The 26,301-nt window shown below is 44.4% G+C and overlaps 1 protein-coding gene across 4 annotated transcripts in view; it reads left to right on the top strand.

Moving 5' to 3' along the window:
- TBC1D22B (TBC1 domain family member 22B) overlaps positions 1 to 26,301 on the top strand; it is a 77,423-nt gene that overhangs the window by 3,018 nt on the left and 48,104 nt on the right. For 2 of the 4 annotated variants that reach the window (XM_058663784.1, XM_058663778.1), the window contains exons 2-3: positions 17,191 to 17,394; positions 18,508 to 18,564. In XM_058663784.1, the coding sequence (XP_058519767.1) occupies positions 17,330 to 17,394; positions 18,508 to 18,564 (122 nt within the window). In that variant the 5' untranslated portion in view covers positions 17,191 to 17,329. The remainder of the gene's footprint in view (positions 1 to 17,190; positions 17,395 to 18,507; positions 18,565 to 26,301) is intronic. The other 2 variants (XM_058663768.1, XM_004590330.4) reach the window with 1 other exon arrangement.

Genomic DNA, 26,301 nt, shown 5'->3' with positions numbered 1-26,301 from the left:
CTGCCATCACAAGTCGTACTAGCTTTTAGTACTTTGCTGATTGAAGAAAAATGTTGCTCAGTTGTGTGCTGGGAATTCCCAAAAGCCCAGATGATGGGAGGAAATTGCCTGAGGTGCATGTAGATAGAAAGGTTCCTTGAGGAAAGGAAACTGTTAAAGTTATTTTGTCAAGGTAACTTTTGTATCTTTTGGTCTTTAAGAGAAGAGAAACTTTTTCCTGAGTGGGGAAAGGACATGTATGACTGTGTCTAGGTCCATGTTATATGTGAAAGCAGTTTCTTTCTTTCTTTTTTTAAAGATTTATTTATTTTTTTATTACAAAGTCAGATATACAGAGAGGAGGAGAGACAGAGAGGAAGGTCTTCCGTCCGATGATTCACTCCCCAAGTGAGCACAATGACCGGTGCCTTGCCGATCCGAAGGCGGGAACCAGGAACCTCTTGCGGGTCTCCCACGTGGGTGCAGGGTCCCAAAGCTTTGGGCCGTCCTCCACTGCTTTCCCAGGCCACAGGCAGGGAGCTGGATGGGAAGTGGAGCTGCCGGGATTAGAACCGGCGCCCATATGGGATCTTGGCGTGTTCTAGGTGAGGACTTTAGCTGCTCGGCCACGCCGCCGGGCCCAGTTTCTTCCTTTCTTTTTTGCTAATTTAAAGGTGAAGAAAAAAATCAAAGTGATGGCAGGTGACTTTCAGTTTCTTTGATTATGATCCAGCCACAGCAAATGGGAATTTTATTAAATAAAACAGCCTAAGAGTTGAAAACAAAGAAACTTTTTGTTTGTTTCTTTGTTTTAAGTAACAGTTTTGGGACAGGCTTTTGGTTTAGCAGTGAAAATTTGGCTTAAGACTTTTGTGTCCTGTGTATGTGGGAGTGCCTGGGTTCAGCACCCGCCTCCAGTGCCTTCCTTTAGCCTGCTGCTTAGGTAGACCCTGGGAGGCAAGAGTGATGTGTCAGGTAGCTGAGGCCCTGCCAGCCATGAAGGAGACCTGTGTTGGAGTCCTGACACTTGGCTTTGGCTTCAGCCACTGTGAATTTTTGGGTAATGAGTTAGCAAATGGGAGCTCTTTTCTTTCTCTTCTCTCAAATAAATAAAAATCTAAAGATAAATAAATAATAGCTTTATTGAGATACAAGTCACACATTATAAACTTAACTATTTTGAAGTACAAATCTTACCTGTAGTATAGATGGTTTTATGCAGCTATCACTACTAATGTCAGAACATTTTTATCCCCCCCCACCAAAAAAAACACTACACCCAAGGACTGACATTGTGGCACAACAGGTTAAGCCACTGTTTACAATTCCCACATTCCATATCACAGTTCCAGCTTGAGTCCCAGCTGCTCTGCCTCCCATCCAGCTCCCCACAATTGCACCCGGGAAGGCAACAGATGATGTTTCAAGTACTTGGGCTCCTGTCACGCTTGTGGAAGACCAGGGTGGAATTCCTGGCTCCTGGTTTTGCTATGTCTTAAACCTGGCTGTTGGGACCATGTAGTTCCCGAGAACCAGAAGCCAGAAGACCTTTCTATCTCACCCTCTCACTCTGCCTTTTCAAATTGATTAGTTAGTTATTTTTTCTTTAAAGAAAAGGAACCCTGTGCCTGTTAGCAGCCACGCCTCATGTGTTCCCTCTTTAAACTCTGGCAACTGCTACTTACTAATCTTTCTATTTCTGTGGACTATTAGCAACTCGGACATTTCATTTAAACAGACTAGTATGTTATGAAGCCTTTTGTGACTGGCTTTCACGAAGTGTCTTGTTTTCAAACTCATCTGTTATCAGTCAGCACTTGATTGTTTTTGTGGCCAAATAATGTTCCTTGGTGTGATGACTGCATTTTGTTTATCTATTCAGTGATGGGTATATGGGCTGTTTACACTTTAGGCTACTGTGAGTAATGCTTTTATGAGCAGTCTTGTCCAGGTCTCTATGTGGTCAGACAGATGTTTTCCATCCTTTTGTGTGTAGGCATGTGTTGCCTAATGATGGGCTAAGTTCTGAGATGTGTGTTATTAGGTGATTTTGTCATTGTGCACACCTGGGAGTGTACTTGCACACACTAAGCTGTGACTAGTTGATACAATCTTATGACTCGTTAAAGTTTATCCTAAATCCTAGCTCTGCTTGCCCTTTCTACCCATACGCCTCAGATCAGACTGTGTCCTCTCTTGCCTGGACTACTGTTCTGGACTTCTGATTGGCCTTCTGGTTTCTCTTGTTGCCTCTTGACAGGCTCTTGTTTGTAGTTAGAATAAATTCAAAATTTTCCTAGTCTTCCAGGCCCTCCATAGTTAGAAAAATGGGCCAAGTTAAGAGCTGTGGTCTTTCTTAAAAGCAGTGGGTGCTTTTATAAGACTGATGTAGCATGATCAGATTTGTATTTATAAAAATTCCATATGTTTGGAACAATCCTTAAGATCCCAGATGGAAATGCCTGAGTTTGAGTCTTAGATCTGCTGCAACCCAGGGAGATAACAGTGATGGCTCGGATAGTCAGGTTTCTTCTGGTCACAGTAAGTGACCCGGATGATGGTCAGTCCCCATTCCAGCTCTTGTGGACATTTGGAGAGTGAACCAGGGAATGAGAGATACAGCATACCTGTCCCCTTCTCAACCTCAGCTCTTCAAAGAAATTAAAACAAAACAAAACAAATAAACAAACATTCATCTGGCTGCACTGGGGTGCATGGTTTAGGCCAATGATTTTCCATGGCTGTTAGAGGGAGGGTCACACAGTTGTTATTTAGATAATTTTGTTATTTGGTTAATTTGGGTTATATTGGACTCTAGGACATTGAGTATCTCTGGCTGGCTCCAGCCCCTAGGGATCTGGAAGGATGCCACTTACTGGAACACACATTTCACTTTTGCTGACACACCAGCCCCATCCTTAACATCTCTCCCCTACTTCCCCAAAGGTCAAAGACAGTATAGGAAATGAGTTAGGTGACCACTGCTCTCATGAAAAAATGGTGGGGCCAGTGCTGTGGTGTAGTGGGCTAATCCTCTACCTGTGGCACCAGCATCCTCTAGGGGTGCTGGCTCTAGTTCTTGCTCCTCCTCTTCTAAGCTAGCCACTTATGGCCTGGGAAAGCAGTGGAGGATGACTGAAGTCCATGGGCCCCTGTGTGTTATGAGAGTCCAGAAAGAAATTCCTGGGTCCTGGCTTTGGATGGGCTCGGGTGTAGCCATTGTGACCATTTGAATGAATCAGTGAAAGAAAGACGTCTTGTGATTTTGCCTTTCAAATAAAAATAAATCTTTTAAAAATTTATATTTTTAATGATGTTTACACAGTTGATTAGGGTGGAAAGGATTGAGGACTAGGGGAAAGTGGGTGAGACTACTGTTTCCACACTTTCCTTATTTTCTTCCTGTATCTGAGGGGAGACAAAGGGAGAAGCCACACCCAGCCTCCCAACCATCCCATCCCAGCACAGGGTTGAGGAACAGTCACCCGATGTCATCCCAGGGTCCCTGATGTGGAGCATGTTCTGAGGGTTCTGCTTAAATTGTTTCGATAGTTCTGATATGCTGTTGATCTCACCAATCCAATAATTAGGAAATCCTTTCAAGGTCCATTGACTGACAGTTCACACCAGAGTCTCCTTATGCTCAGAAATTTGCTGTTAAGGTTCTCTGGAGTAGTTGTCCAATTTGTTCTGCCCTCCTTTCTCTGCTGTGGTATCAGATGTCTTCCGCAGGCTCCAGTGGACTGCCACATCCTCCATGTGCAGCTGGGTATGCTGTCCACTGCACCATCTTCAGTAACTGAGGAGGCTCTGCTCAGACACATGCACTTCACTGTCAGATCACAGGTCCCAACACTCTCCCCGTGGTTGGAGTTCTGAGTCCAGCAGTTCAGTTGGGGGGGCGACCTTCAAAGATATCTTGTCTGAAAAGAAAAGAAAGGAGTAGTGGCTTAATGGCAATAGAAATAGAGAGTAGGCTGGATTTGAGATTTGTACGACATTGGTAAATCATGGCATGAAAAGATGTGACAGAAGGAGGAGGAACTAGGGAGGTGTCATTCCCACATGTAGCTAATCTGATAGATTATGGTGTTGTGTCTTCAGACTAAAAGCCAGATTTTATGGCAGAATGCTTAACTAATTCATGCTGGATTTCCTTGCCTATGAAATGAGAAATTTGGATTAAGTGAGCTTTAAGGCTCATATCAGCTCTGAAGTTGAAAAGTAGGCTTGAACTTTCCAATTCCCACTTAGGTCAGTACTAGGCATGATTACCAGATCAGAGTAAGTCTGAGATGGAAGGGACTGAAACTTTTCTGTTTTGTGCTTTTGAAAGTAGCAAATCGTGCCTGGCATGGTAGTCTAGCGGCTAAAGTCCTTGCCTTGCATGCACTGGGATCCCATATCAGTGCTGGTTTGTGTCCTGGCAGCCCCACTTCCCATCTAGCTCCCTGCCTGTGGCCTGGGAAAGCAGTGGAGGATGGCCCAAAGCCTTGGGACCCTGCAACCAACCACGTGGGAGACCTGCAGGAAACTACTGGCTCCTGGCTTCAGATTGGCCTCAGCTCCAGCTGTTGTGGCCACTTGGGAAATGAGTCAGCAAACAGATCTTCCCCTCTCTCTCCTTTACTCTGTATATCTGACTTTCCAATACAAATAAATAAATCTTAAAGAAAAGAAGTAGCAAATTGTGGGGCAGCTGTTTGATTCAGCAGTTACGATGTTACATGGGTTGCTCACATGCCGCTTTGGGGTGCCTGAGTTCAAGTCCTGGCCTCACTTCCTAATCCAGCTTCCTGATCACGTGTATCTTGGGAGGCAGTAGATGGTGGCTCAGTACTTGGGCCCTTGACACTGATGTGGGAGACCCAAATTGAATGCTGGGTTTCTGGCTGTAGCCCAGCCCAGCCCTGGATGTTATGGTTATCTGGGCCTTTCCCTTCTCTTCTCTTTTCGTCTCTCCTCTCCTCTCCTCTCCTCTCCTCCTCTCCTCTCTTCTCCTCTCCTCTCCTCTCCTCTCCTCTCCTCTCCTCTCCTCTCCTCTCCTCTCCTCTCCTCTCTTCTCTTCTCTTTCTTTCTTTCTTTCTTTTTTTTTCTTTTTATTTATCAGAAAGCTGAGAGTTCAGTAGGGAAAATGTTCAGCCAGACGTTTCCTAAAGAAGAGAGCATTCCTGCAGGAGTTGAAACAAAATGAGTTCCCTGGAGTCCACTTCTGCCATGGCACATGGGGGAAGAGACTCCTTTTTTTCTCCTTATTATTATTTTTTTAAATTGGAAAGTCAGATATACAAAGAGGAGAAGAGACAAAGAGGAAGATCTTCCCTGTGATGATTTACTCCCCAAGTGACCTCAACGGCCGAAACTGTGCTGATCCAAAGCGAGGAGCCAGGAGCTTCCTCTGGGTCTCCCATGTGGGTGCAGATCCCAAGGCTTTGGGCCATCCCCTGCTGCTTTCCCAGGCCACAAACAGTGAGCTGGATGGGAAGTGGGGCTGCTGGGATTAGAATCGGCTTCCCATATGGGATCCTGGAGTGTGCAAGGCGAGGACTTTAGCCACTAGGCTACCGTGCCAGGACCCCTTTCTAACTTTCAAACAAAACGCAAAACATTGATAAAACAGTGAAAAGAAAAGATAGCAAATTTTTGGCCCAGGTGAATATCTGTCTTGAAATTGGAAAGTGTTGGAGCTCGGGACTGTGTCCACTGCAGCTGAGGCAGCTGAGATCAGAGATGGGGAGTTCTTGCCCCAGCTCACAGCATGGATTTCCTGATTTACAGTCTTGGAGTCCAGTTTTTTTCTCCTGCTGCTTCCCACTTCCCCTCAGGTTCCCCTCTGTCTCAAAAGCCACCCAGTCAAGAGGGTGAACTCTGCCAGTGAGAGATGGGGAATAGGAACGAGATTTGGAATAGGAGAGAAACGCAAACCTGGTTTTTTCATTCCTTCCCTACATTCTTATTTCCAGTTCTACTGAGAAGGGCTTACCCCTCTTTTCAAGCAAAATGTTTTTGTCAAAGTCAAAGCAATCTCATTAGCATTGCATGTGTGAAGCTAAGAAAGCTGTTTAAATCACTTGAATTACTCAGACGCCTATATATTTTTAACTAAAACCATCTCTGTCATTTAGTTCTTCATTTCTTTCCTTTCTTTTTAAAAATTTATTTACTTTTATTGGAAAGACAGATTTACAGATGCGAGACAGAGAAAGATCTTTTGTCTGTTGGATCACTGCCCAAGTGGCTACAGCAGCTGGAGCCGAGCTGAGCTGAGCTGATCTGAAGCCAGGAGCCAGGAGCTTTCTGCAGATCTCCCACGTGGCTGCAGGATCTCAAGACTTTGGTTCATTCTCTACTGCTTTCCTAGGCCACAAACAGGGAGCTAGATGGCAAAAGGAGCAGCCAGGACATGAACAAGTGCCCATATGGGATCCCAGTACTTGAAGGGAGAGGATTAGCCGATTGAGCCACTGCTCCTGGCCCACTGAGTTATTTCTTAAAACACTGATGAATCTGATGATAGACTCCATGTAATGGATCCCAGCCTGTCTTGGCAGGTTCATTACAACCTCTTTCTGGCTGGGAATCATTTTATTGTTAAAGTTTTAGTGACTAGAAGATACTAGGTTATCAGCAGAATAGTGTAGCTCTCCAGTTCTGGACAACCTCCGCAGCTGAGTGTGTGAAGGTGAGTACGCTGCCAGCACATTTGCTGTTTAGATTGGATAGCCCCAGGGTCCGGTGGCATGGCCTAGTGGCTAAAGTCCTCTCCTTGGATGCGCCAGGATCCCATGTGGATGCTGGTTCTGGTCCCAGCAGCTCCGCTTCCCATCCTGCTCCCTGCTTGTGGCCTGGGAAAGCAGTTGAGGATGGCCCAACACTTTGGGATCCTGCACCTGTGTGGGAGACCTGGAGGAAGTTCCTGGCTCCTGGGTTCGGATCGGCACAGCACCGGCCTGTTGCGGTCACTTGGGGAGTGAATCATCGGATGGAAGATCTTCCTCTCTATCTATCTGACTTTGTAATAAAGATAAATAAATCTTAAAAAAAATAAAGATTGGATAGCCCCATGCCGCAATTCTCTTTGGCTCCTCTGTTAGCACTAAGCAAACACCTGTTTTGTTTCTTTTTTTTTTTTTTTTAAAGATTTGTTTATTTTTATTGGAAAGTCAGATATACAGAGAGGAGGAGAGACAGAGAGGAAGATCTTCCGTCCAATGATTCACTCCCCAAGTGACCGCAACGACTGGTGCTGTGCTGATCCAAAGCCAGGAGCCAGAATCTCTTCTTGGTCTCCTGCACAGGTACAGAGTTCCAAGGATTTGGGCCATCCTCAACTGCTTTCCCAGGCCACAGGCAGGAAGCTGGATGAGAAGTGGAGCTGCTGGGATTAGAACTGGCGCCCATGTGGGATTCTGGCGCATTCAAGGCAAGGACTTTAGCCGCTAGGCCACTGTGCTGGGCCCCACCTATTGGTTTTTATGCCCAGGTTTCTGCACTCTTCCAGCTAGGTGAAACAGCTATTCCAGAGTATCGTGTGGTGCTGGTTTTATTCCAGAGAATGCTGAAGTGAAGCAGGACTGTTGCTCTGTTCTTGTAGCAGCACGTCCCAGAGTATTCTTTTCTCTGTGAATGCAGGGTGATTGTCCTGGGATGCAGTGAGTCGACTAGCTTCTAGTTTTCAGGGCTAGGAGGAGAGAAGTGTGAGTAGCCAGGAGAGGGGATTTCCTGGAGTTCTTTGGGTCTTCCCCTGCTGAGTGTTGTTAAGGGGCTGCTGGTGTGTGTCAAGCTCTGCCACGTGGCAGAGGGCCGCAGGAAAAGACGAGGCACTACCACGGCACGTGCCGTTCCTCGCAAGACTACTGTGTGTGACTGACTTTCCGGTTTCTCCGCTAAGCATATGTTACTTTTGTAATCAGTAAAACTTAAAAATGGAACTAGATAAAAACACACTGCTGAGGGTGCAAAAAAAATATGCAAGATATGTATGGTGTGCAGTCTTTTATGTAAAGTTTAAAAATGTAAAATATTCTCTGTTCTTTTATGGCTCTGTGAATGTAACGGTAAGAACAGATGGGAGGGATCCCTCCAACTTCAGATTAGTGGTTATCTCTTGGGGAGGGAGGAGACACGATTGGGTAATGCCAGGAGTCTCTAATGCTTTATATACTTACAGAAATGTGGGAGCCAATGTTGTGGTTGTGGCTCAATGTGTTAGACTGCTACCTTCATGCCAGCCACCTATTATCCCAGCTGCATCACTTTGATCCAGCTCCCAGCTGCTGTCTTCGGAAAGACGGCAGAAGGATGGGCCAGGTGAGAGACCCGGAAGAGGCTCCTGGCACCTGTCTCAGCCCTGGGGGTTGAGGCCATCTAGGGAGTGAACCAGCTCATGGAAGATGTCTATCACTCTCTCGATAACTCTGACATTCAAGTGAATACATACATGCTGAAAACATAAAAAAGAAATACGAGATAAGAACATATCAAGTCACTGTTATTGGTTCATGGATATTTACTGTATTCTATGTCTTGTATTTGAAAATGTCAATTAAATGCATTTATAGTTGTATACAAACAGGTTTTTTTTCTTAATGTGTTAGAACGTGTTGAACCATGAAATTAATTAAAATCCAAGGTTACATGATTTAGAGTCAGGGTAAGTTTTATACGCAAAGTCATGCTACTTCTATAAAATTTAAAGTCATGCTACTTCTATAAAATTTTAAAGCCAAGTAAAATAATACTGTATATTATTTACGGATACCTACTTACTTAAAAATAATGCCAAGAATGATAGTGAAAAATGCTGGACTCAGTAAAATGACTTCCTCGGAAGAGAGGAAGTGTGCCAGGGATTTCCTCCTTTCTTTTTTAAAATTTTATTTATGTTTATTGGAAAGTTAGATTTACAGAGAGAAGGAGATGCAGAGGCAAATCTTTCATCTGTTTATTCACTCCCCAAGTGGTCACAACGGTTGGAGCTGAGCCAATCTGAAGCCAGGAGCCAGAAACTTCTTCTGGGTCTCCAACATGAGTGCAGGGTCCCAAGACTTTGGGCCATCCTTAACTGCTTTCCCAGGCCTCAAGCAGGGAGCTGGATCAGAAGCGGAACAGCTGGAACATAAACTGGTGCCCCTCTGGGATCCTGGTGCTTGAAGGGGGAAGATTAGCCAATTTGAGCCATCGTACTGGGCCCAATGTCAGGGATTTCAACCCCATATTGTCTTGTTTGTTTCTTCCTTCCTTTCTTTTAAAATTTTTATTTGGAAGAGTGATAAAGATCTTCCATCTGTGGGCTGACTTCCCAAATGGCCATAGCAGCCAGAGCTGGAGCAGGGCAAAGGCAAGAGCTAGAAGCTTCTGTCTGTGGGTGACAGCAACCAAAGTAGTTAGGCTGTCATCTGCTGCTCCTGGGCCCGTTGGGATGCTGATTTGGAAGCAGAGGTGAGAGTAGATCATAGTCACTGGGGAATAGGATGCACATGTCTCGGGGGCAGCTTAACCTGCTGGCTATAACACCTTGTTTTGAAGTCTTATTTCTTAAGCTGAACATGGAATGCCTACGTAAATGGGTCTTATGTTGTGCTCTAAATCCATTTTTTGTTGTTGCTGTTGTTGTTAAGATTTATTTATTGGGCCCGGTGCAATGGCATAGTGGCTAAAGTCCTTCTTGAACATGCCGGGATCCCATATGGGCACTAGTTCTAATCACAGCTGCCCCACTTCCTATCCAACCTCTTGCTTGTGGCCTGGGAAAGCAGAGGAGGACGGCCCAAAGCCTTGGGACCCTGCACCCGCGTGGGACACCCAGAAGAAGCTCCTGGCTCCTGGCTTTGGATTGGCTCAGCTCTGGCCGTTGTGGCCACTTGGGGAGTGAACCATTGGATTGAAGATCTTCCTTTCAGTCTCTCCTCTTCTCTGTATGTCTGCCTTTCCAAGAAAAATAAATAAATCTTTAAAAATATTTAATTATTTGTAAGTCTTGAAATAATTACAGAGAAGGAGGAAGAAACAGAAAGATCCTCCATGCACTAACTCACTCCCCAAATGGCCACAGTGGACAAGACCGGGCCAGACTTAAGCCATGAGTTTCATCAGGGTCTCCCCCATGGGTGTCAGGAGCCCAAGCTTGCTGCTTTCCCTAGGCCACGAGCAGGGAACTGAATCTAAAGTGCAACAACTGGGAATCAAATCAGCACTAATATCAGATTGAATTGTTGCAGGTGGCAGCTTTACTTGCCATGCCACAACAGAGTCCACTCTGCCTCAGTTCCCTAGGGAATGAGAGAGAGTATGGGCTCATGTATGTTGTGGGCAGAAGAGTCTCCTGGGGATTGTAGAATTTGAAGATATTTTATTTATTTATTTATTTATTTATTTATTTATTTATTTATTGAGACAGAGAGCTCCCACTGATTGGTTTGCTCCACTTCAAGCTTGGAACTCAATCCAGGACTGCCATGTGAGTGGCAGGGACCTGGCTGCTTGAGCCATTCCCACCATTTCCTTGGATGCCTATCAACAGGAGTGCCTATTGATTCAGGATCCAGAGTCAGGAATCCAAGCCATGTACACAGGCAATTTAACTGGAGTCTTAATCACATGCCATACATCAGTCTCTGAAAGAACCTTTGTGAAAAAGCATTGTAGTAGGGAAATGAACTCAGCAAGGACCGGAAGATGCAGTGGAAAACAGCCTCCTGGACAGCTGAGTTTGGTTAGGGAGGAGTGGGGATAGTAAGGCTGGTCAGTGAGGTTTAAATGCCAGGAATTGAGTGCTTTAACCATCATCTTGATTTCCCTTTGTTTTCCCACTTCTTGCCTGTCCTTTTTAAGGTACCGGAAATAGATTTATTATACAAAGTGTTCCAGGTTCGGATACATCATGCTTTAGCTCAGACCAAGTTAACAAATTCAATTTGGGCTCTGATACTTCTGCTGATGAGGGCATTATTTATTCTAGCCTCTCTGGCTCTGCAGCACTTGGGGCTGACGTCTTTAAAAAGGAGTCTATGACGCTTCTGCTTCTGCGGCGTGGTAGTTGATAGCTTCTGGCCCTTAGGCCTGCACAGTTAGATTTTCTTTTCTCTGAATGTAGTATGGAAGGTGTGGTAATCTCTTTTTAAAAATTCAAAAAAAATTTTTTTGTTAGTTATTTAAAAGTCAGAGTTATAGAGAGAGGGAGGGAGAGACACAGAGATCTTCTCTCCACTGGCTCATTCCCCACATCCATGCCACAACTGGGGCTAGGACAGGCTGAAACCTGGAGCTTCTTCCATGTCTCCCACATGGGTGCAAGGGGCCAAACACTTGGTCCATTTTCCACTGCCCTTTTTTTTTTTTTTTTTACTATTATTTTTATTGGAAAGGCAGATATACAGAAAGGAGGAGATACAGAAAGATCTTCCATCCACTGGTTCACTCCCCAAATAGCTGCAATGGTTAGAGCTGAGCCGATCTGAAGCCAGGAGCTTCTTCCAGGTCTCCCACATGGATGCAGGGTCCCAAGGCTTTGGGCCGTCCTCCACTGCTTTCCCAGGCCACAAGCAGTGAGCTGGATAGGAAGTGGAGCAGTTGGGACACAAACTGGCACCCATATGGGATCCCAGACATGCAAGGGAAGGAGTTAACCACTGAGCCACTGTGCAGGGCCACTCTACTGCTTTCCCAGGCACATAAAATAAGCAGGAAGCTGGTTGGAAGAGGAACAGCCTAGGCTCAAATCGGCAGTGCAGGCGGTAGTTTAACACACAATGCCACGGCACTGGCCTCTGTATATAATCTTTTAAAGAGAGGATCTATGATTTGTTCCTTGTTTCTCTCCAGTTCCCTGACTCAAGCAGCCATAGGGATCTTCCAGCAGAGTTCATCCCCTGATTTTGTGTTTTACGGCACTGGAGGCTTGCAACCTTCCTCGTATGCAGACCTGTGTATTCATCTTGGTGTTTGCAAATGATAAAATGCAAATCAGTGTCTTTTTGGGGGTTTCTGGTGGTGGTTTTGATTTTTAATTTTTGTTTTGTCTATGCTTTCCCTCTGCCCCCATCTTTCAAACTTTCCCATCTATTCTTTGATTCTTGTTTTCTTCCCCACTCTGCTTTCCTCTGCCTTTAAGTGCATGTAAATAGTACATATTGTTTGCTTTTCAGAATTTGTAGTTTTGTAGAAGTGTTTGTAATGATTGTTTGTTTACAAATGACTTTAATAACCTAGAGTAGCTTAAAGCAGTTTTTTCAGATATTCAAAACTTTATTTTTTAAATGAATAATGTGATATTGAGCATCTTTAAAAATTTATTTTAAAGATTTTCATTTTTATTTATTTATTTATTTATTTATTTATATTGGAAAGTCAGATATAGAGAGAGGAGGAGGAGAGAGAGGAAAGATCTTCCATCTAATGATTCACTTCCCACAACGGCCAGAGCAGAGCCAATCTGAAGCCAGGAGCCCAGAGCCTCTTCTGGGTCTCCCACATGAGTACAGGGTCCCAAGGCTTTGGGCCGTCCTCCACTGCTTTCCCAGGCCACAAGCAGGGAGCTGGATGGGAAGTGGGGCAGCTGGGTTATGGACTAGCACCCATGTGTGATGCTTTTGCTGCAGGCAGAGGCTAAGCTTACCACTCCCTGTCACTGGCCCCAGGAATAGACATTGTTATAGTCAAAAGGAAAGAACTATAGCCATTTTTGCTGTGGTTCCTCACTTCAGCTCTCTGCTAATGCAGGTCCTGGGAGGCAGTCATGATGGCCCAAGTAATTGGGTTCCTGCCACTCACCTGAAAGCCTTAGACTGAATTTCAGTCCCAGCATTTGTAAGCATTTGGGAGTAAATCAAAGTGTGGGAACTCATTCTCTCTCTCTGTCTCCCTTTCACATAAATAAATCACTTGTAAAAATTAGATTACCTGGGACCGGCTCAGTGGCTAGAGTCCTTGCTTTGCCCATCGGGATCCCATTATGGACACCGGTTTGTGTTCCAACTGCTCCACTTCCCATCCAGCTCCCTTATTGTGGCCTGGGAAAGCAGTAGAGGATGACCAAAATCTTGGGACCCTGCACCTGTGTGAGAGACCCAGAAGAAGCTCCTGGCTTCTGCTTGGCTCAGCTCTGGCCATTGCAGCCACTCGGGGAGTGAACCTGCAGATGAAAGATCTTTCTCTGTGTCTCTTCCTTCTCTTTGTATATCTGCCTTTCCAATAAAAATAGATAAATATTGAAAAAATTAGATTGCCTCTTGCATTTTTAAAAAGGATTTATTTATTTGAATGTTAGAAAGTGGGTGAAGACAAAGAGAGAAAGAATTTCCATCCACTGCGTCATTCCCCAAATGGCTGCAGTGCCCATGGATAGGCCAGGCAAAAGCCAGAAACCTAGAACTCCATACAGTTTTCTGTGTGGGTACAGGGGCCTAAGCACTCACTCATTTCCACTGCTTTCCCATGTACATTATCAGAGAACTGGGTTAGAAGTGGAGGAGCCAATATTCAAAATAGCACTTACACAGGATGCAGGGATCACATCCAATGGTTGAATGTGCTAGGCCACAATGCCAACCCCTCCCTCTAACATCTTAATAGAAGTTTGCGTGAAAATGACCGAATGATCTACATTTGTGTTTAAAAGCATCTTTGGGATTATCTTTTTAAATGAATCCAAGGTTTTGGTCCATTTTTCCTGCTTTCTAATCTCTGAGGAAGGATTAAGTTGTAAAAGTGGGAGGGAGAAAGGAAGCTTTTTCTTGGCCCTGTGTATATGTTGGGCAATGTATGTCTGCAAGTCTGTGTGACCCCCTGCTTACCCATAGTGAATATAGCACCCACCAGAGTGTTTGGAGTGCTTATGCCAGTGAAACCTCGCCAGCCCTCTTCAGGTGCCTTGATTGCTTTGCTGGAAAGGGTTTTCATCTACATGCAGCCGTATCAGAAAGGGTCCAAGGGTTCCCAGCGCATGCTGAGTCTGCTGGACAGCCCATCCAAAGTCAGCTGGCTCCTCTTCCCAATCACTCCTTTTGGGGTCCTGTGTTTTCTTCCTGAGAGACCCTGGGAATATGTCCACCTCATCACACTTACATACGTGTACATTTTTAAAGAATTCCATAAAAATGCTGTCACACATATAGCTCAGCATGTTTTTCAGTTACTGTCTGGGTTTCATATCAGTGCATGTAGGACTGCCTTGTTTATATATTTAAGCAGTTAACTTGCTAGTAATGCTCCTTTTCTCTTTAGTAATTTTAGCCTATACGTATTTATTGGAAGAACTGATATATTTGGTCTTAGTTCCATTTTTAATATTTTCTTTAAAAGTCCTTCATCATATGGGCTGAGTTTACTTTGGAAGGAGAGAGGTTCGTATTCTGATCATTTGGAAACTGTATCTTTTTGTTAAAGTTATAGTGTTTCTAAGAGGCAGTTGCTATTCCTTATTCAAAATGTTTGGGAGGGAAGTGTTTCAGATTTTGCTTATCGGGTTTTGTCACTTTGTCAAATATGCATTATATGTAAGAAGAAGTATTAGAGAGAAAAAAATTTTAAAAAGATGTATTAGAATGGGACCCAAGCCTAAGCATGGAATTAATTCATTTATGCATCTCTTACACACATGCCCTGATGATAGTTTTGTTCATTTGTATAATTTTGCGCGTGAATCAAAATTTCATAGCATAGGATTTTCCTGTTTTGCTGCCATGTTGACATTCAGAATATTTCAGAATTTGGGTTTTGAATTTTGGATTTTCCTGTTAGGGTTACCCTAACAGAAACTTTTTTTTTTTTGCTGATCTTTTGTTGTTGTTGTTGTTAAATTTTTATTTTGAATTTTTGAATTTTATGGTACAATTTCTTAGACTGGGATTTCCCCCCCCAAAAGATCTCCCCTCCCACCTCACCCCACAGATTTTCCCCATGTTACTACAATAGTATAGTCCTTCATAAGGAGTCATGATTCCATCAGTTCCAACAGAAACTTTGTCCCACATTGCTGAGACAGTATCTGTTGACTCCCTACCATGAACAGTGATGCAGTTAATAGTTCTGTATTCTGCCCTTCCTGCCGCGTTGAGCACACTATTTTTATTAGTTTTATTTTCTAAATTGGAACACACACATGCCTCTACTAATTGAGCTCTCAGCTTTAAATATCTTTTGAGCCCTTGCCCTCTTTTCTCCTCTTCCCCTAACATTCCCCTGTCAAGTTACTTTTTTTTTTTTTTTAAAGATTTATTCATTTTATTACAGCCAGATATACACAGAGGAGGAGAGACAGAGAGGAAGATCTTCCGTCCGATGATTCACTCCCCAAGTGAGCCGCAACGGGCCGGTGTGCGCCGATCCGGTGCCGGGAACCAGGAACCTCTTCCGGGTCTCCTACGCGGGTGCAGTGTCCCAAAGCATTGGGCCGTCCTCAACTGCTTTCCCAGGCCACAAGCAGGGAGCTGGATGGGAAGTGGAGCTGCCGGGATTAGAACCGGCGCCCATTTGGGATCCCGGGGCTTTCAAGGCGAGGACTTTAGCCGCTAGACCACGCCGCCAGGCCCTGTCAGGTTACTTTTACATTTTCTCCTGCACCCCAACCAGCTTCCAACTTGAGGCTCAGCTCTGAGGTTAGACCAGCACACGCCTCTCCGCTAGTGTCTGTTTCAAGGTCTCTCTGCTCAGCTCATGGTCACTGGTGCTTGTCCTTTCCAGGGTTCTTCAGGCAGCAGTCAGGAAAGCATAATCCCTCGAGTCCTTACATGTTGGGAAACGTGTTCTGTCACCTCTGTGCTTGAATATGAGTTTAGCTTGGCACACACAGACTTAATTCCCACACCCCCATTTTTTGCTTTTTATTGTTGTGTACTACCTACAGAAAAGTACATGAGGGCTTGATGAATGGTGCAAGGTAAATGCCCCCGAGGTCCCTTACTCCCCGCCTGAGAAAAACCGCACACTGTTATGTTAATTGCCCCTTGCTTTATTGATGTTACTAATATGCATTCATCCCTAAACAATGGGATTTATTTTCCCCAGGTTCTTTTTTTTCTAATTTTAATTTTATTTTTAAGATTATTTGCATAATTGAGGGGGATGCATGCCCATGTGGGCCTCCAATTAGGGTGGGGAGGATTGAGCTATGGAGGAAGGTGGGTAGGACAAATGTTTCAGTTCTTTTTTTCCTTCTGTGTCTGCTTGGGTGGGAGGAAGAGGGACCACTCCTTGCTGTCAAACTACATTAGCACCTGGGCATGGGTAACGGTCATTTGATGACGCCTCAGAGACTCTGATGTGGGAAAGCATGTTCCAAGGGTGTTACTGAAGTGGTTTTGATAGTTCTGAGATGTCATTGGCCTCGTTACTCCAGGGTTGAGAAAAATGTTTTCAAGGTCTATTGATTGACGAAGTCCACCTTAGTGGGTCCACAGACCCAGGCACTTGTTGAAAAGGTTGGCCAGGAGAGCTGTCCGACCTGTTCTGCTTGGATGGAACAGGCATCCTCTGACGTGGAACTCAGTGTTCTCTGCTGTCCTAGATGAGCTGGCTGTCATGTCCCCCATGTGCATCTGAGCGTGCTGTTCACTGCACAGGCATCAGCAACTGAGAAAGTCCAGTTCCAATACATGTACTCCAAGGTCAACTACACATACTGTGATTCTTCCTGTGGCTAGGGTTTGAATCCAGCAATCTAGCTGGGGAGTCCCCCAAGAAACCTTACCTGGGGAGACCTCAGAGTTGATTCATGGGTGCCAGCTTGTGCAGAGTCAACTTTGGTCCATCACCTGCACCAGTCAACACATAGACCTGCCTGGTCAGTTCTACCACCAGCCCCATCTTTCATATGAGTCCAGTCCATCACAAACTGGTCCTCACGCACACCAGCAGGTACTGCAGACTAGTCAGCACTACCCTCGATAACCCCCCACGAGGCCCTGATTTTGCATGTGCTTGCATATGCTGCTGCTTAGCCCAGCCCAGCCCACATTCCTTCCAGCTCTCATGCATACCCATGGGTATTGCACCTTAGCTCAGCTTGCCCTACCCCCAGACCCAGCATGCTGCCACCTCGTCCAACCTGGCCCATCCCCAGCCATGGCTCTCACCAGTGGGATCTGTAGCCAGGCAGGGGAGTGCCCATAGTCCCCCTACCAAGCCTGCTCCCAACCCCAATCTTGTGCCTGTCAGGGGTTGCTGTGGTCCAGCCTGATATGACTTGCACCTAGTTCTGGCACTTGCCAGCAGGTTGCTGTGGCCTAACCTGGCTGGCACACACCCATTCTGGTTCTCATGTCCACCAGCAAGTCCAGCATCTTAGCCCAACCTGGACCGGCCTGTCTCCAGTCCCAAATCTCATTCTCACCAGTGGAAGCCATGACATAGCATGGGAGTGTCTAAAGTTTTCCTGCCAGACCTACTCCCAGTCCCAGGTCTTATGCACGCAAGCAGGTACTGTGGCCCAGCATTCACCAACAGGTGCTGCAGCCTATTTCTGCTAGTTTTTGAAGTATTTGTAAGTTGACTCATCAGGTATTACTCTTTTATACAATGCTTCTTTTGCTCAAAATGAAATTTCTAAGCTCCACCTACATTGTTATGTGCAGTCCTGCTTCCTAGCTACTCACCAGTATAGTATTGTGTTACAGGGACATATTACACTTTCTCTGTTCACTGTTGTTGGACATATGAGATAAGCTTGGAGTTTTGAATAGCTTTCCGTGTATCTTCTGATACATGTATGCATATCTTTCTCTTCAGACATTTTTCTTTTTAATATTTATTTATTTGAAAGTCAGTGTTATAGTGACAGAGGGAGAGAGATGGAGAGACAGAGAGAAAGATCCATTCCCCAGAGGGCTGCGATGGTCAGAGCTGGGCCAGGCCAAGCCAGGAACCATGAGTTCCCTCCTGGTCTCTACTTGGGTTGCAGAGGCTCAGAGGCTCGGGCCATCTTCCATTGCTTTTCCAAAGCCATTAGCAGGGAGCTGGATCAGAAGCACAGCAAGCGGGTCTTGAATCATACCCATATGGGGTGTGGTTTTTTGAATTTATGTGCCATGCCACGATGCTGCTGGCCTTCTCAGACACGTATTTGAGAGTGAAAATACTGGGTCTTAGGCTATGTAGATTGCATTCTTCCTAGATATGGCTCAACTGAAGAGTTGTGTCACCTTTCACCCTGCCTGCAATGTGTAAGAACTGTGGTCCCTTTGAAATAGTGTGTCTTCCCTATCAGCCCAGGGAGCTTTTAAAACAGGCAGTGTGATGCCAGGTTTTACAGATGAGACAACAAGCCCGGAGTAGTCAGATAACTCTGTAATTTCATGTTGGTGTTGGATGCCAGCACTGACTGGTATTTGACCTCTGCCCTCTTCAAACTGAAGACCATTACCTGAGAAAATTTATATTGTTACATGCTTTATTTTATTTATTTATTGTTTTAAGAGCAGCTTGGAACTAACCCACTTCTATAAGTCTTTTTGTAGTTTGTGATGCAGAGGGTGCTGAGCCAACATGCTTAGTTTCCTGACAAGTTTCTTTTCCCCTTTCTCTTGCCTTTAGCATCCAGCCTGTGTATGGAGCACAGCACCCTCCTCTGGATCCTCGGCTCAGCAAAAAGTAAGTCAAGGCATTTTTTTTCTTTCTGCGACCCCGCGTTTATCACCCCCACTACTCCTATTTTATTGAAGTGGCAGTTCGCACTTTGACCTTTTCTTGCTTCTCTTCTGCCCTGTTTGGGGCCAGGAAATGAATAGTCTGTGTACTTCCAAATGTGGGAAACTAATTCACATTGGGATTTTGTATTGTTCTATCATGGGAGCTGGTATATGGAGGATTTGGCATTTCATTCTCTCTTATCAGAGGGTCTTTACTGATTAATGTTGTCCCTGAAAAAGAGCTGACTGGTGACTCACTCAGATCTGCTAACAGGGATCTATTTTGTGGGGCTCATTGTACCTGAAAGTAGGTATATCTGCCACTTTTCCTTCACTTAGGCTAAAAGAAATAGGGCAAATAGAATATGACCAACATATTTTTTAATTTTTCCCCAGATACATTCAGTAGACTTCTTGGAAGTTATTTCTCTTAAAAAAAAAAAAAAAACTCTGGTAAATTATTTTCAGACACAACTGAAACCCCAAGTATCACATTATCCCACCTTTCTCTCATGGGCTGTCACTCAGCATTGAGTGATCAACTTGGGTTTTTAAAGACTTTGGCTTCTGTCTTTGGACACGCTTAAATTCAGAGCCTTGTTTCTGAAAAATCTGTAGTTTGCAAGGTATGCTAAATGATTTGGAAGGAACACACTCAGATTTTCACTCTCCTGGGTCTTGTGTAATGATCTTTTTCTTTTATCACAATGGAGAAGTAAAGATAATCTGCAGTTAGGATTGCAACTATGTAACAGTCTAGAGAAGGTACAATTGGAGATAGTTAAGAATTAGATCAGTAGGAAGGACATTCTGTGTGGTGGTGAAGGTCCCACAGCCCACCTCAGGGTGCGGTCTGAGTCCTGGCAGTATTTCCAAGTCCTGCCTTTTGCTGTCCTGGTAGGCAGTAGTGATGGCTCAGTTGTTGGAGCATTGTCACCCATATGGGAGATCCAGATTGAGATCCCATCTCCCAGCTGTTGTAGGCTTTTGCGGAGTGAACCAGCAGGGCAGAGTTTTCTCTGTGTTTCTGTCTCCTAAGTAAACAAGTTAAAGAAAAAAGGAGTACAGGGGGTAGAGAATAGGATGACTAGGTAGAGCTCCACGGATTTTTAGGGCAGTGAATGTACCCTGCATACTGTAGTTGTAGAAACGTACTATGTATTCATTTAAAACCATAAATGTAAAGCACCAGCAGAGAGCCCTCACACAGTCTGTGGCCTCTGAGGAACTGAGACATGTCAGGATATGTCAGGTGTACCCTGTGGTGGGGATTGTGGGTAATGGTGGAGGTTGTTCGTATGTCAGGAAAGGAGATCTCTGCACCTTCCTCATGATTTTGCCGTGAACCTAAAACTGCTTTAAGTAAATTAAGCCTTGAAAGGAGGGAGATGATAATGTATAATGTGTTTTTAATAGCTAGAAAAATGCTGTAGCAAGTATGTGTTATCAGTATCTTAATGTATTCTTAAATAATGTGGCTGACTGGTATACTGTGTAAACAATCTACCAACTTGTGTGGTTTTTTTTTTTTGTGAATTGGTGAGTATGGAGGACAGTCTTCTGAGTTACTGTTGAAACAGGAGTGCTCTTCTTTAAGATGCAGCTTTTTAATCACATCATTAGAGGCGGGCAGACATTTGCTCCAGTGGTTAAGATATGTCCCATGTTGGAGACCTCAGTTTGAATCCTGGCTCCCAATTCAAGCTTCTTGCTAGTGTGGACCCTGGGAGCTGGTTGATGATGGTCAAAGTGGTTGGAATATTGCCACTCAAGAGGAAGACCTGGATTGAATTCCCAGTTCCTGGTTTCTGCCAGACCAGGGATACTATGGACATTTGGAGAGAGATCCAGTAGATGGGAGCTCCCCACCTCCACCCCTACCTCTCATCTCCTGTCTGCTTTTGTCCCTGTTTCTCTGCATCTCAAATAATAGATTTTGCAAAATAAGTATAAACTCCTTGAGAGCATGGACTTTGTTTTGTTCTCTTAGCACCAAGACCAGCACAAGGGACATAGCAGGCTCTAAGTAAATGCTGTAAATATTTGTGGCATGAAGAAACAAAACTCATTTACTCAATGAACTTTAATATTCCCTAGTTTGTATCTTTATCAAGAATAGACTTTCTGGTCCATTGGCCCATGTGGCAAGTACTATTAATCATCTGCCTGCTTGTCTTCCCTGTTCCTGCCCCTTTGCTTGCTTCCTTCCTTCCTTTCTTCCTTCTTTCCTTCCTTCATTCCCACCCACCTACCTACCTACCTTCCTTTTTTCCTTTCTTCTTTTTTTCCTACTTCCTTCCCTTCTTCCTTGCTTTGAAATTTATTGCTTCATTTGAAAAGCAGAGTTACAGATTCAGAGTGAGACAGAGACCTTCCATCTGCTGGTTCACCTCCCAGATGGCTGCAATGGTGTCTGCCGGGCCAGGCTAAAGCCAGGAGGCTGGAACTCCATCCACGCATCGCACATGGGTGCCAGGGGCCCAGGCACTTGGATCATTTCCTACTGCTTTTTCAGGCCCATTAGCAGAGACCTGGATGAAAAGTTCAGTAATCTAGTCTCTTAACTGGCTCCCATATGGAACAGTGACATCTCAGGTAGAGGCTTAAAGTGCTGTGCCACAAAGCCACTCCCGTCCTTACTTTCCTTCTCACTGGCCAGAACCAATGACATGTAAAAAAGTCTCCTGAGGGTGGTCTCCTGGAAAGATGATCCTTTTTGGTCAGAGAGCATTCTGTGAAGAAAGCCTCTGGTTGCCACTTAGCTGTTTCCTTTTTCGTTCCAATGTGGCAGTTGTGCACACAAGGTGTCCTAAGCTGCAGCAACTGCCTTGGAGTCTGAGACAAAGGCCCTTAGATTGCAACCCAGCCTCCCCATATCACTACTCCCAGACTTGCCACTATGTGTCATAGTTGAGCCAGAGCTTCCTGGTCACAGATAGGATTTACTGCTTGACAAGAGATTCATTCCAGCTCTTTGTTTGTTAAGATTTATTTATTTTTATTGGAAAGGCAGATTAGATTTATGGAGAGAAGGAGAGACAGAGAGAAAGATCTTCCGTCTGTTGGATCACTCCCTACATGGCCACAATGGCCAGAGCTGATCCAATATGAAGCCAGGAGCCAGGAGCTTCTTCCAGGTCCCCCATGCAGGTTCAGGAGCCTGAGGACTTGACCCATCCTCTACTGCTTTCCCAAGCCACAGGCAGGGAGCTGGATAGGAAGTGGAGCAGCCGGGACACGAACCAGCACCCACATGGGATCTTGGTGCTTACAAGGTGAGGCATCATGCCATGCCCTCCAGCACATTTTGTAAAAGTTTCTGATAAATGTGAGTTACCTATAAATCTGTTCATCTGCATTTACATTAAGACTGTGAAGTGTATTGTTCCATTTTATTTTTGGATCAGGGTCATCATGCCTTGTCTGTACCTGTCATCCGCTGTGTTTCCCCTCAGCCTGTGTCATAGCAGATCTTTGGGAACATCTCTGTAATTCAGACTGCCAAGATGAACTTTCTATACTTTTGTCTTCTCACTTGTTAATGATGCAAAACTGTGAATATTTTCACTGATCATTCAGCAGAGCTTTAGCTGTACTCTAATAGAAGGCATCACTTAGCTTTGCAGTTTGGGAGGAATCTGATTGTCACTGCATTAATTACCTTCCTTTTTCATGTATGTGTGGTTTGGTATTAATCCTCTACAATAGGAGAGCGCATCTAGCATCACACCAGACCATTTTACAATTCCAGATTGTTGCCATAAAACATTTATAGCTCTTAGTTTAGTACCTATGTTGGGACGTTTTTATTACATTCTCCATTTTGTGGTTATCATTCCACTTCAGACCATCATTAATTGCTATGTAGTTAATCCTTATCACAGCAGAAGCCTTTATGTTGGATCTTCAATCATCTAAACTGCACAAGCACATTAAGTCCTTCTCCGTCCATGTATACTGCCTTCAATTTGCTAAATTATTACTAATAGCGATAATACTGCCTGCTGTAATTTTTATAGCTCAGATAAAACCAGTATAGCTACTACACAGCCCCATTGGCCACTTGACCAAATTTGTTGTTTTCTAAATCAATACTAAGGTCTGATAGGTCTTGTAGTGAGTCATAAAACTAGTTCATGTTTGACCTGACGTGGTGGTTTAGTGGCTACAGCCATCACCTTGCATGTGCCAGGATCCCATATGGGTGCCAGTTTGTGTCCCAGCTGCTCCACTTCCCATCCAGCTCCCTAACTGTGGCCTGGGAAAGCAGTGGAGGACGGCCCAAAGCCTTGGGACCCTGTACCTGTGTGGGAGACCCAGAGGAAACTCTTGGCTCCTGGCTTCAGAAGACCCAGCTCTGGTTGTTGTAGTCACTTGTATAGTGAACCGGTGGACAGAAGATCTTTCTCTCTGTTTCTCCTCTTTGTACATCTGCCTTTCCAATGGGTGGGGTGGGGGGAGCCTAATTCATGTGAAACCATGCTAGTTCGTAAGACCCTGAGATGATTGGATTGTTTGTTACTAAATGTTAAAAAATTTCCCCACTTGTTTCACATGCCTTACCAGGGTCAAACATTTTCTTTAAAAGTTCTGTTAAGTGAAACAAATGTATCAATAAGACAATCTTATGTTATCAAATTGCATAACGAATGATGTCCTTACCCAGTATAACCTGTGACCATTCTTATTTAAAACACTCATAGGTTTTTTTTGTGTTACCACTTACCCATTTAACAAGTTACTCTTCTACAAATAGTCCTGAACTGTTCACCAGGGTTTGTTAAAATGCAGCATTTATAATGGAGGAATTTTTAGAGTTACCTGCACTTTTTTTTTTTAAGATTTATTTATTCAGCAGCAAGGAGCCAGTAACTCCATCTGGGTCTCCCACATGTGTGGCAGGGACGAAGCACTTGAGCCATCATCTGCTGCTTTCCCAGCAGATGGAGCTGGATCAGAAGTAAAGCAGCTGGGACTATATCTAACACTCCATTATGAGTTTTATTTACATCATAAGTTGTGGCCTAACCCACCACACTACAGTGCTGACCTATCCCCTGTACTTCTTGAATCCCTCTTTCTCTGCCCCTTATTAGTTCCATAATCTCAAATTGCTTAACATCTCTGAGCCTTAAATTCTCCATAAAATTTAAGACTCACCCCACAGAACTGTTGTGAGATTTACCTAAGGTGTCTGTGTCAGTGCTGTCTAAACTGTAATTAGCATACAGGTAGAAGGACATGTGGTGAAAGTGGTCATCAGAGGCCAGTTGGCTTGTAGCTTTGACATGGGTTATGTTTAAATAACCTTAGTTAAACTTCAAGCCACAGGTGACATTCTTGTACTTCGGTTATGTGTGAATTGGTTTAAAGGAGACAGCCCATAAACCCAAGCTACCCCACAGCTAGAATGACCTGGGTTAGCTTTTTACTGCAACTCCTTGAGCCAAACGAGAGAGGGGATAGTTCCCACCCAAGGACCCCCTTGCTAGATCTGACTCACATGGTCCATTCTGAGTAAACGGTTTTTCCTGTGAGAATTCCTATCAGCTCTGTGTTCTTGATGAGTGGCCAGTAACTGTCAGCCCTTAAACGTGAACATGGAAATTCTTCAGAGCCTTAAACCTGCCCATCATTGTTCTTGGTCAGTGGACCTCCTGCCCTCTCACTGGCAGCCCTCAGTATCTTTTCACTCCTTGCTTGTATGAGATTCTCACTGACGTTGTTTTGTCCTCACACTTCTGCCCTTTTCTGAGTGATCCCAATCTCATCCACAGGCCCTCTTCCCTTAAGACAGAGCTGACTTCGGGCCCGGCGCAGTGGCCTAGCGGCTAAAGTCCTCGCCTTGAACGCCCCGGGATCCCATAGGGGCGCTGGTTCTAATCCCGGTCGACCTGCTTCCCATCCAGCTCCCTGCCTGTGGCCTGGGAAAGCAGTTGAGGACGGCCCAAAGCCTTGGGACCCTGTTCCCACGTGGGAGACCTGGAGGAAGTTCCTGGCTCCTGGCTTCAGATCAGCACAGCACCGGACATTGCAGTCACTTGGGGAGTGAATCATCGGATGGAAGATCTTCCTCTCTGTCTCTCCTCCTCTCTGTATATTCTAACTTTCCAATAAAAATAAATAAATCTTTAAAAAAATAATAAAAAATAAAATAATAATAATAAAAAAAAGACAGAGCTGACTTCTGAATTGGTTGGGTTTGGGGTATTGTAGGCTGAGTGTCCCTAACATTATTTCCAACAGCCTGAAAGTGGGCTGTCTTACATCTTTTAGGTGAAAGAGTAAAAGCTTAGGTTGGGTTGGATATGTGTTATTTTATTTTCAAATGTGCCCTGTCTCTTGCTGCAGTGACTTATCATCCAGTGCTCAACCAGGCAACTCCAACCCGAGTTAGAATTTATCTTTTTCATTTGATAGTTTATTTAAAGAATCCTCCAGACTTTCAGCCTTCTTATACAGGTGGCTTCCAAGGATGAAAACAGAAAGAACAACCACAAACTCCTGTACATTGTTTTGTAGGTGACAGGTCTTTCTTACACATCTGCTCGTTTGTTCTTGACACTGAATCCCCTGATTGGCTCTGCACGTGGTGGAACCTGGGTCCTCTTCCACAGAGGAGAAGCAGTCCTAGCAGAGCTCATGGCGTGCAGCCTTAGTGTGCGTGTCTGCAGGGGAGCAGTTTGGCTTTTGGCCCATGGGTGGATCCTCCTCATGCAGCTATTAGCACTGCACTGCCGCCCCTTCATTTTCTTTGATTTGGTTGCCCATTCACTTCTGATTGCTCTTTAATAGGTTTACAAGTGCTCTTACTCTGCAAGTTGATAAAGACCAGCTGAATAACCTGTGTTGCTGATTAATAAAAGTAATATGCTCATATGATCTGATTTAGAGATGTATAAAAATGAAATTACATGTCACCTATAAAATTTCATAGCTTAGAGATAAGCACAGTTAACATTCTGATACATTTTTTCTGGTCTTTTCTATGAATGTAATTTTTAATACAATCATTATAAAAAGCATATAATTTTGACTCTTGCTTTCACTTTATTGAGATCATTTTCTGGTGTTGTTAAGTAGCCTCATATTGCATCTGATAGCTAAACCAAAACTTACATATTTAATCATGTCTAATTCCTAGAGGTTTATGTTTGCTATTTTTAAACCAAAATAAGCAGCAGCTTTGGTATGAACTGATTTTGATCATCTTCATCCTCATCTCTGTTTTCTTATGGTCAGAGATTATGAGCAGTATTAAGGCTCATATGGGTGTTGCCAGATTGTCATCCAGAGGGCTATACAACACGTATCTCTGTTGCTAAAGAAAACAAGTTTTTATTTAAATTATTGCTAATTTATTTTTTAAAGATTTGTTTATTTTTGTTAGGAAGGCAGAATTATAGAGAGAGATGGAGAGATAGAGGGAGGAATCCTCTGGTTTACTCCCCCAGTAGCCTCAGTGCTGGAATTTGGCCAGTCCAAAGTTGGGAGTCAGGAGCTTCTCTCCCAGGCCTCTTATGTGGATGCAGGGACACAAGGACTGTGCCATCCTCTGCTGCTTTCCCAGGACACAATCAGGGATCTGGATTGGAAGTGAAGTATCCAGGACTTGCCACATTTGATACTGGCATCTCATCTCAGGTGAAGAATTAGGGTGCTATGCTACTGTGCTGGCCTCCAAAGCTTTATTAATCTA

The sequence above is a fragment of the Ochotona princeps genome, chromosome 1 (genome assembly GCF_030435755.1).
Source record: "Ochotona princeps isolate mOchPri1 chromosome 1, mOchPri1.hap1, whole genome shotgun sequence".
In the NCBI taxonomy this organism is placed as follows: domain Eukaryota; kingdom Metazoa; phylum Chordata; class Mammalia; order Lagomorpha; family Ochotonidae; genus Ochotona; species Ochotona princeps.
Note: the sequence above shows the minus strand (reverse complement) of the source record. Positions and strands in the feature narration are given on the sequence as shown.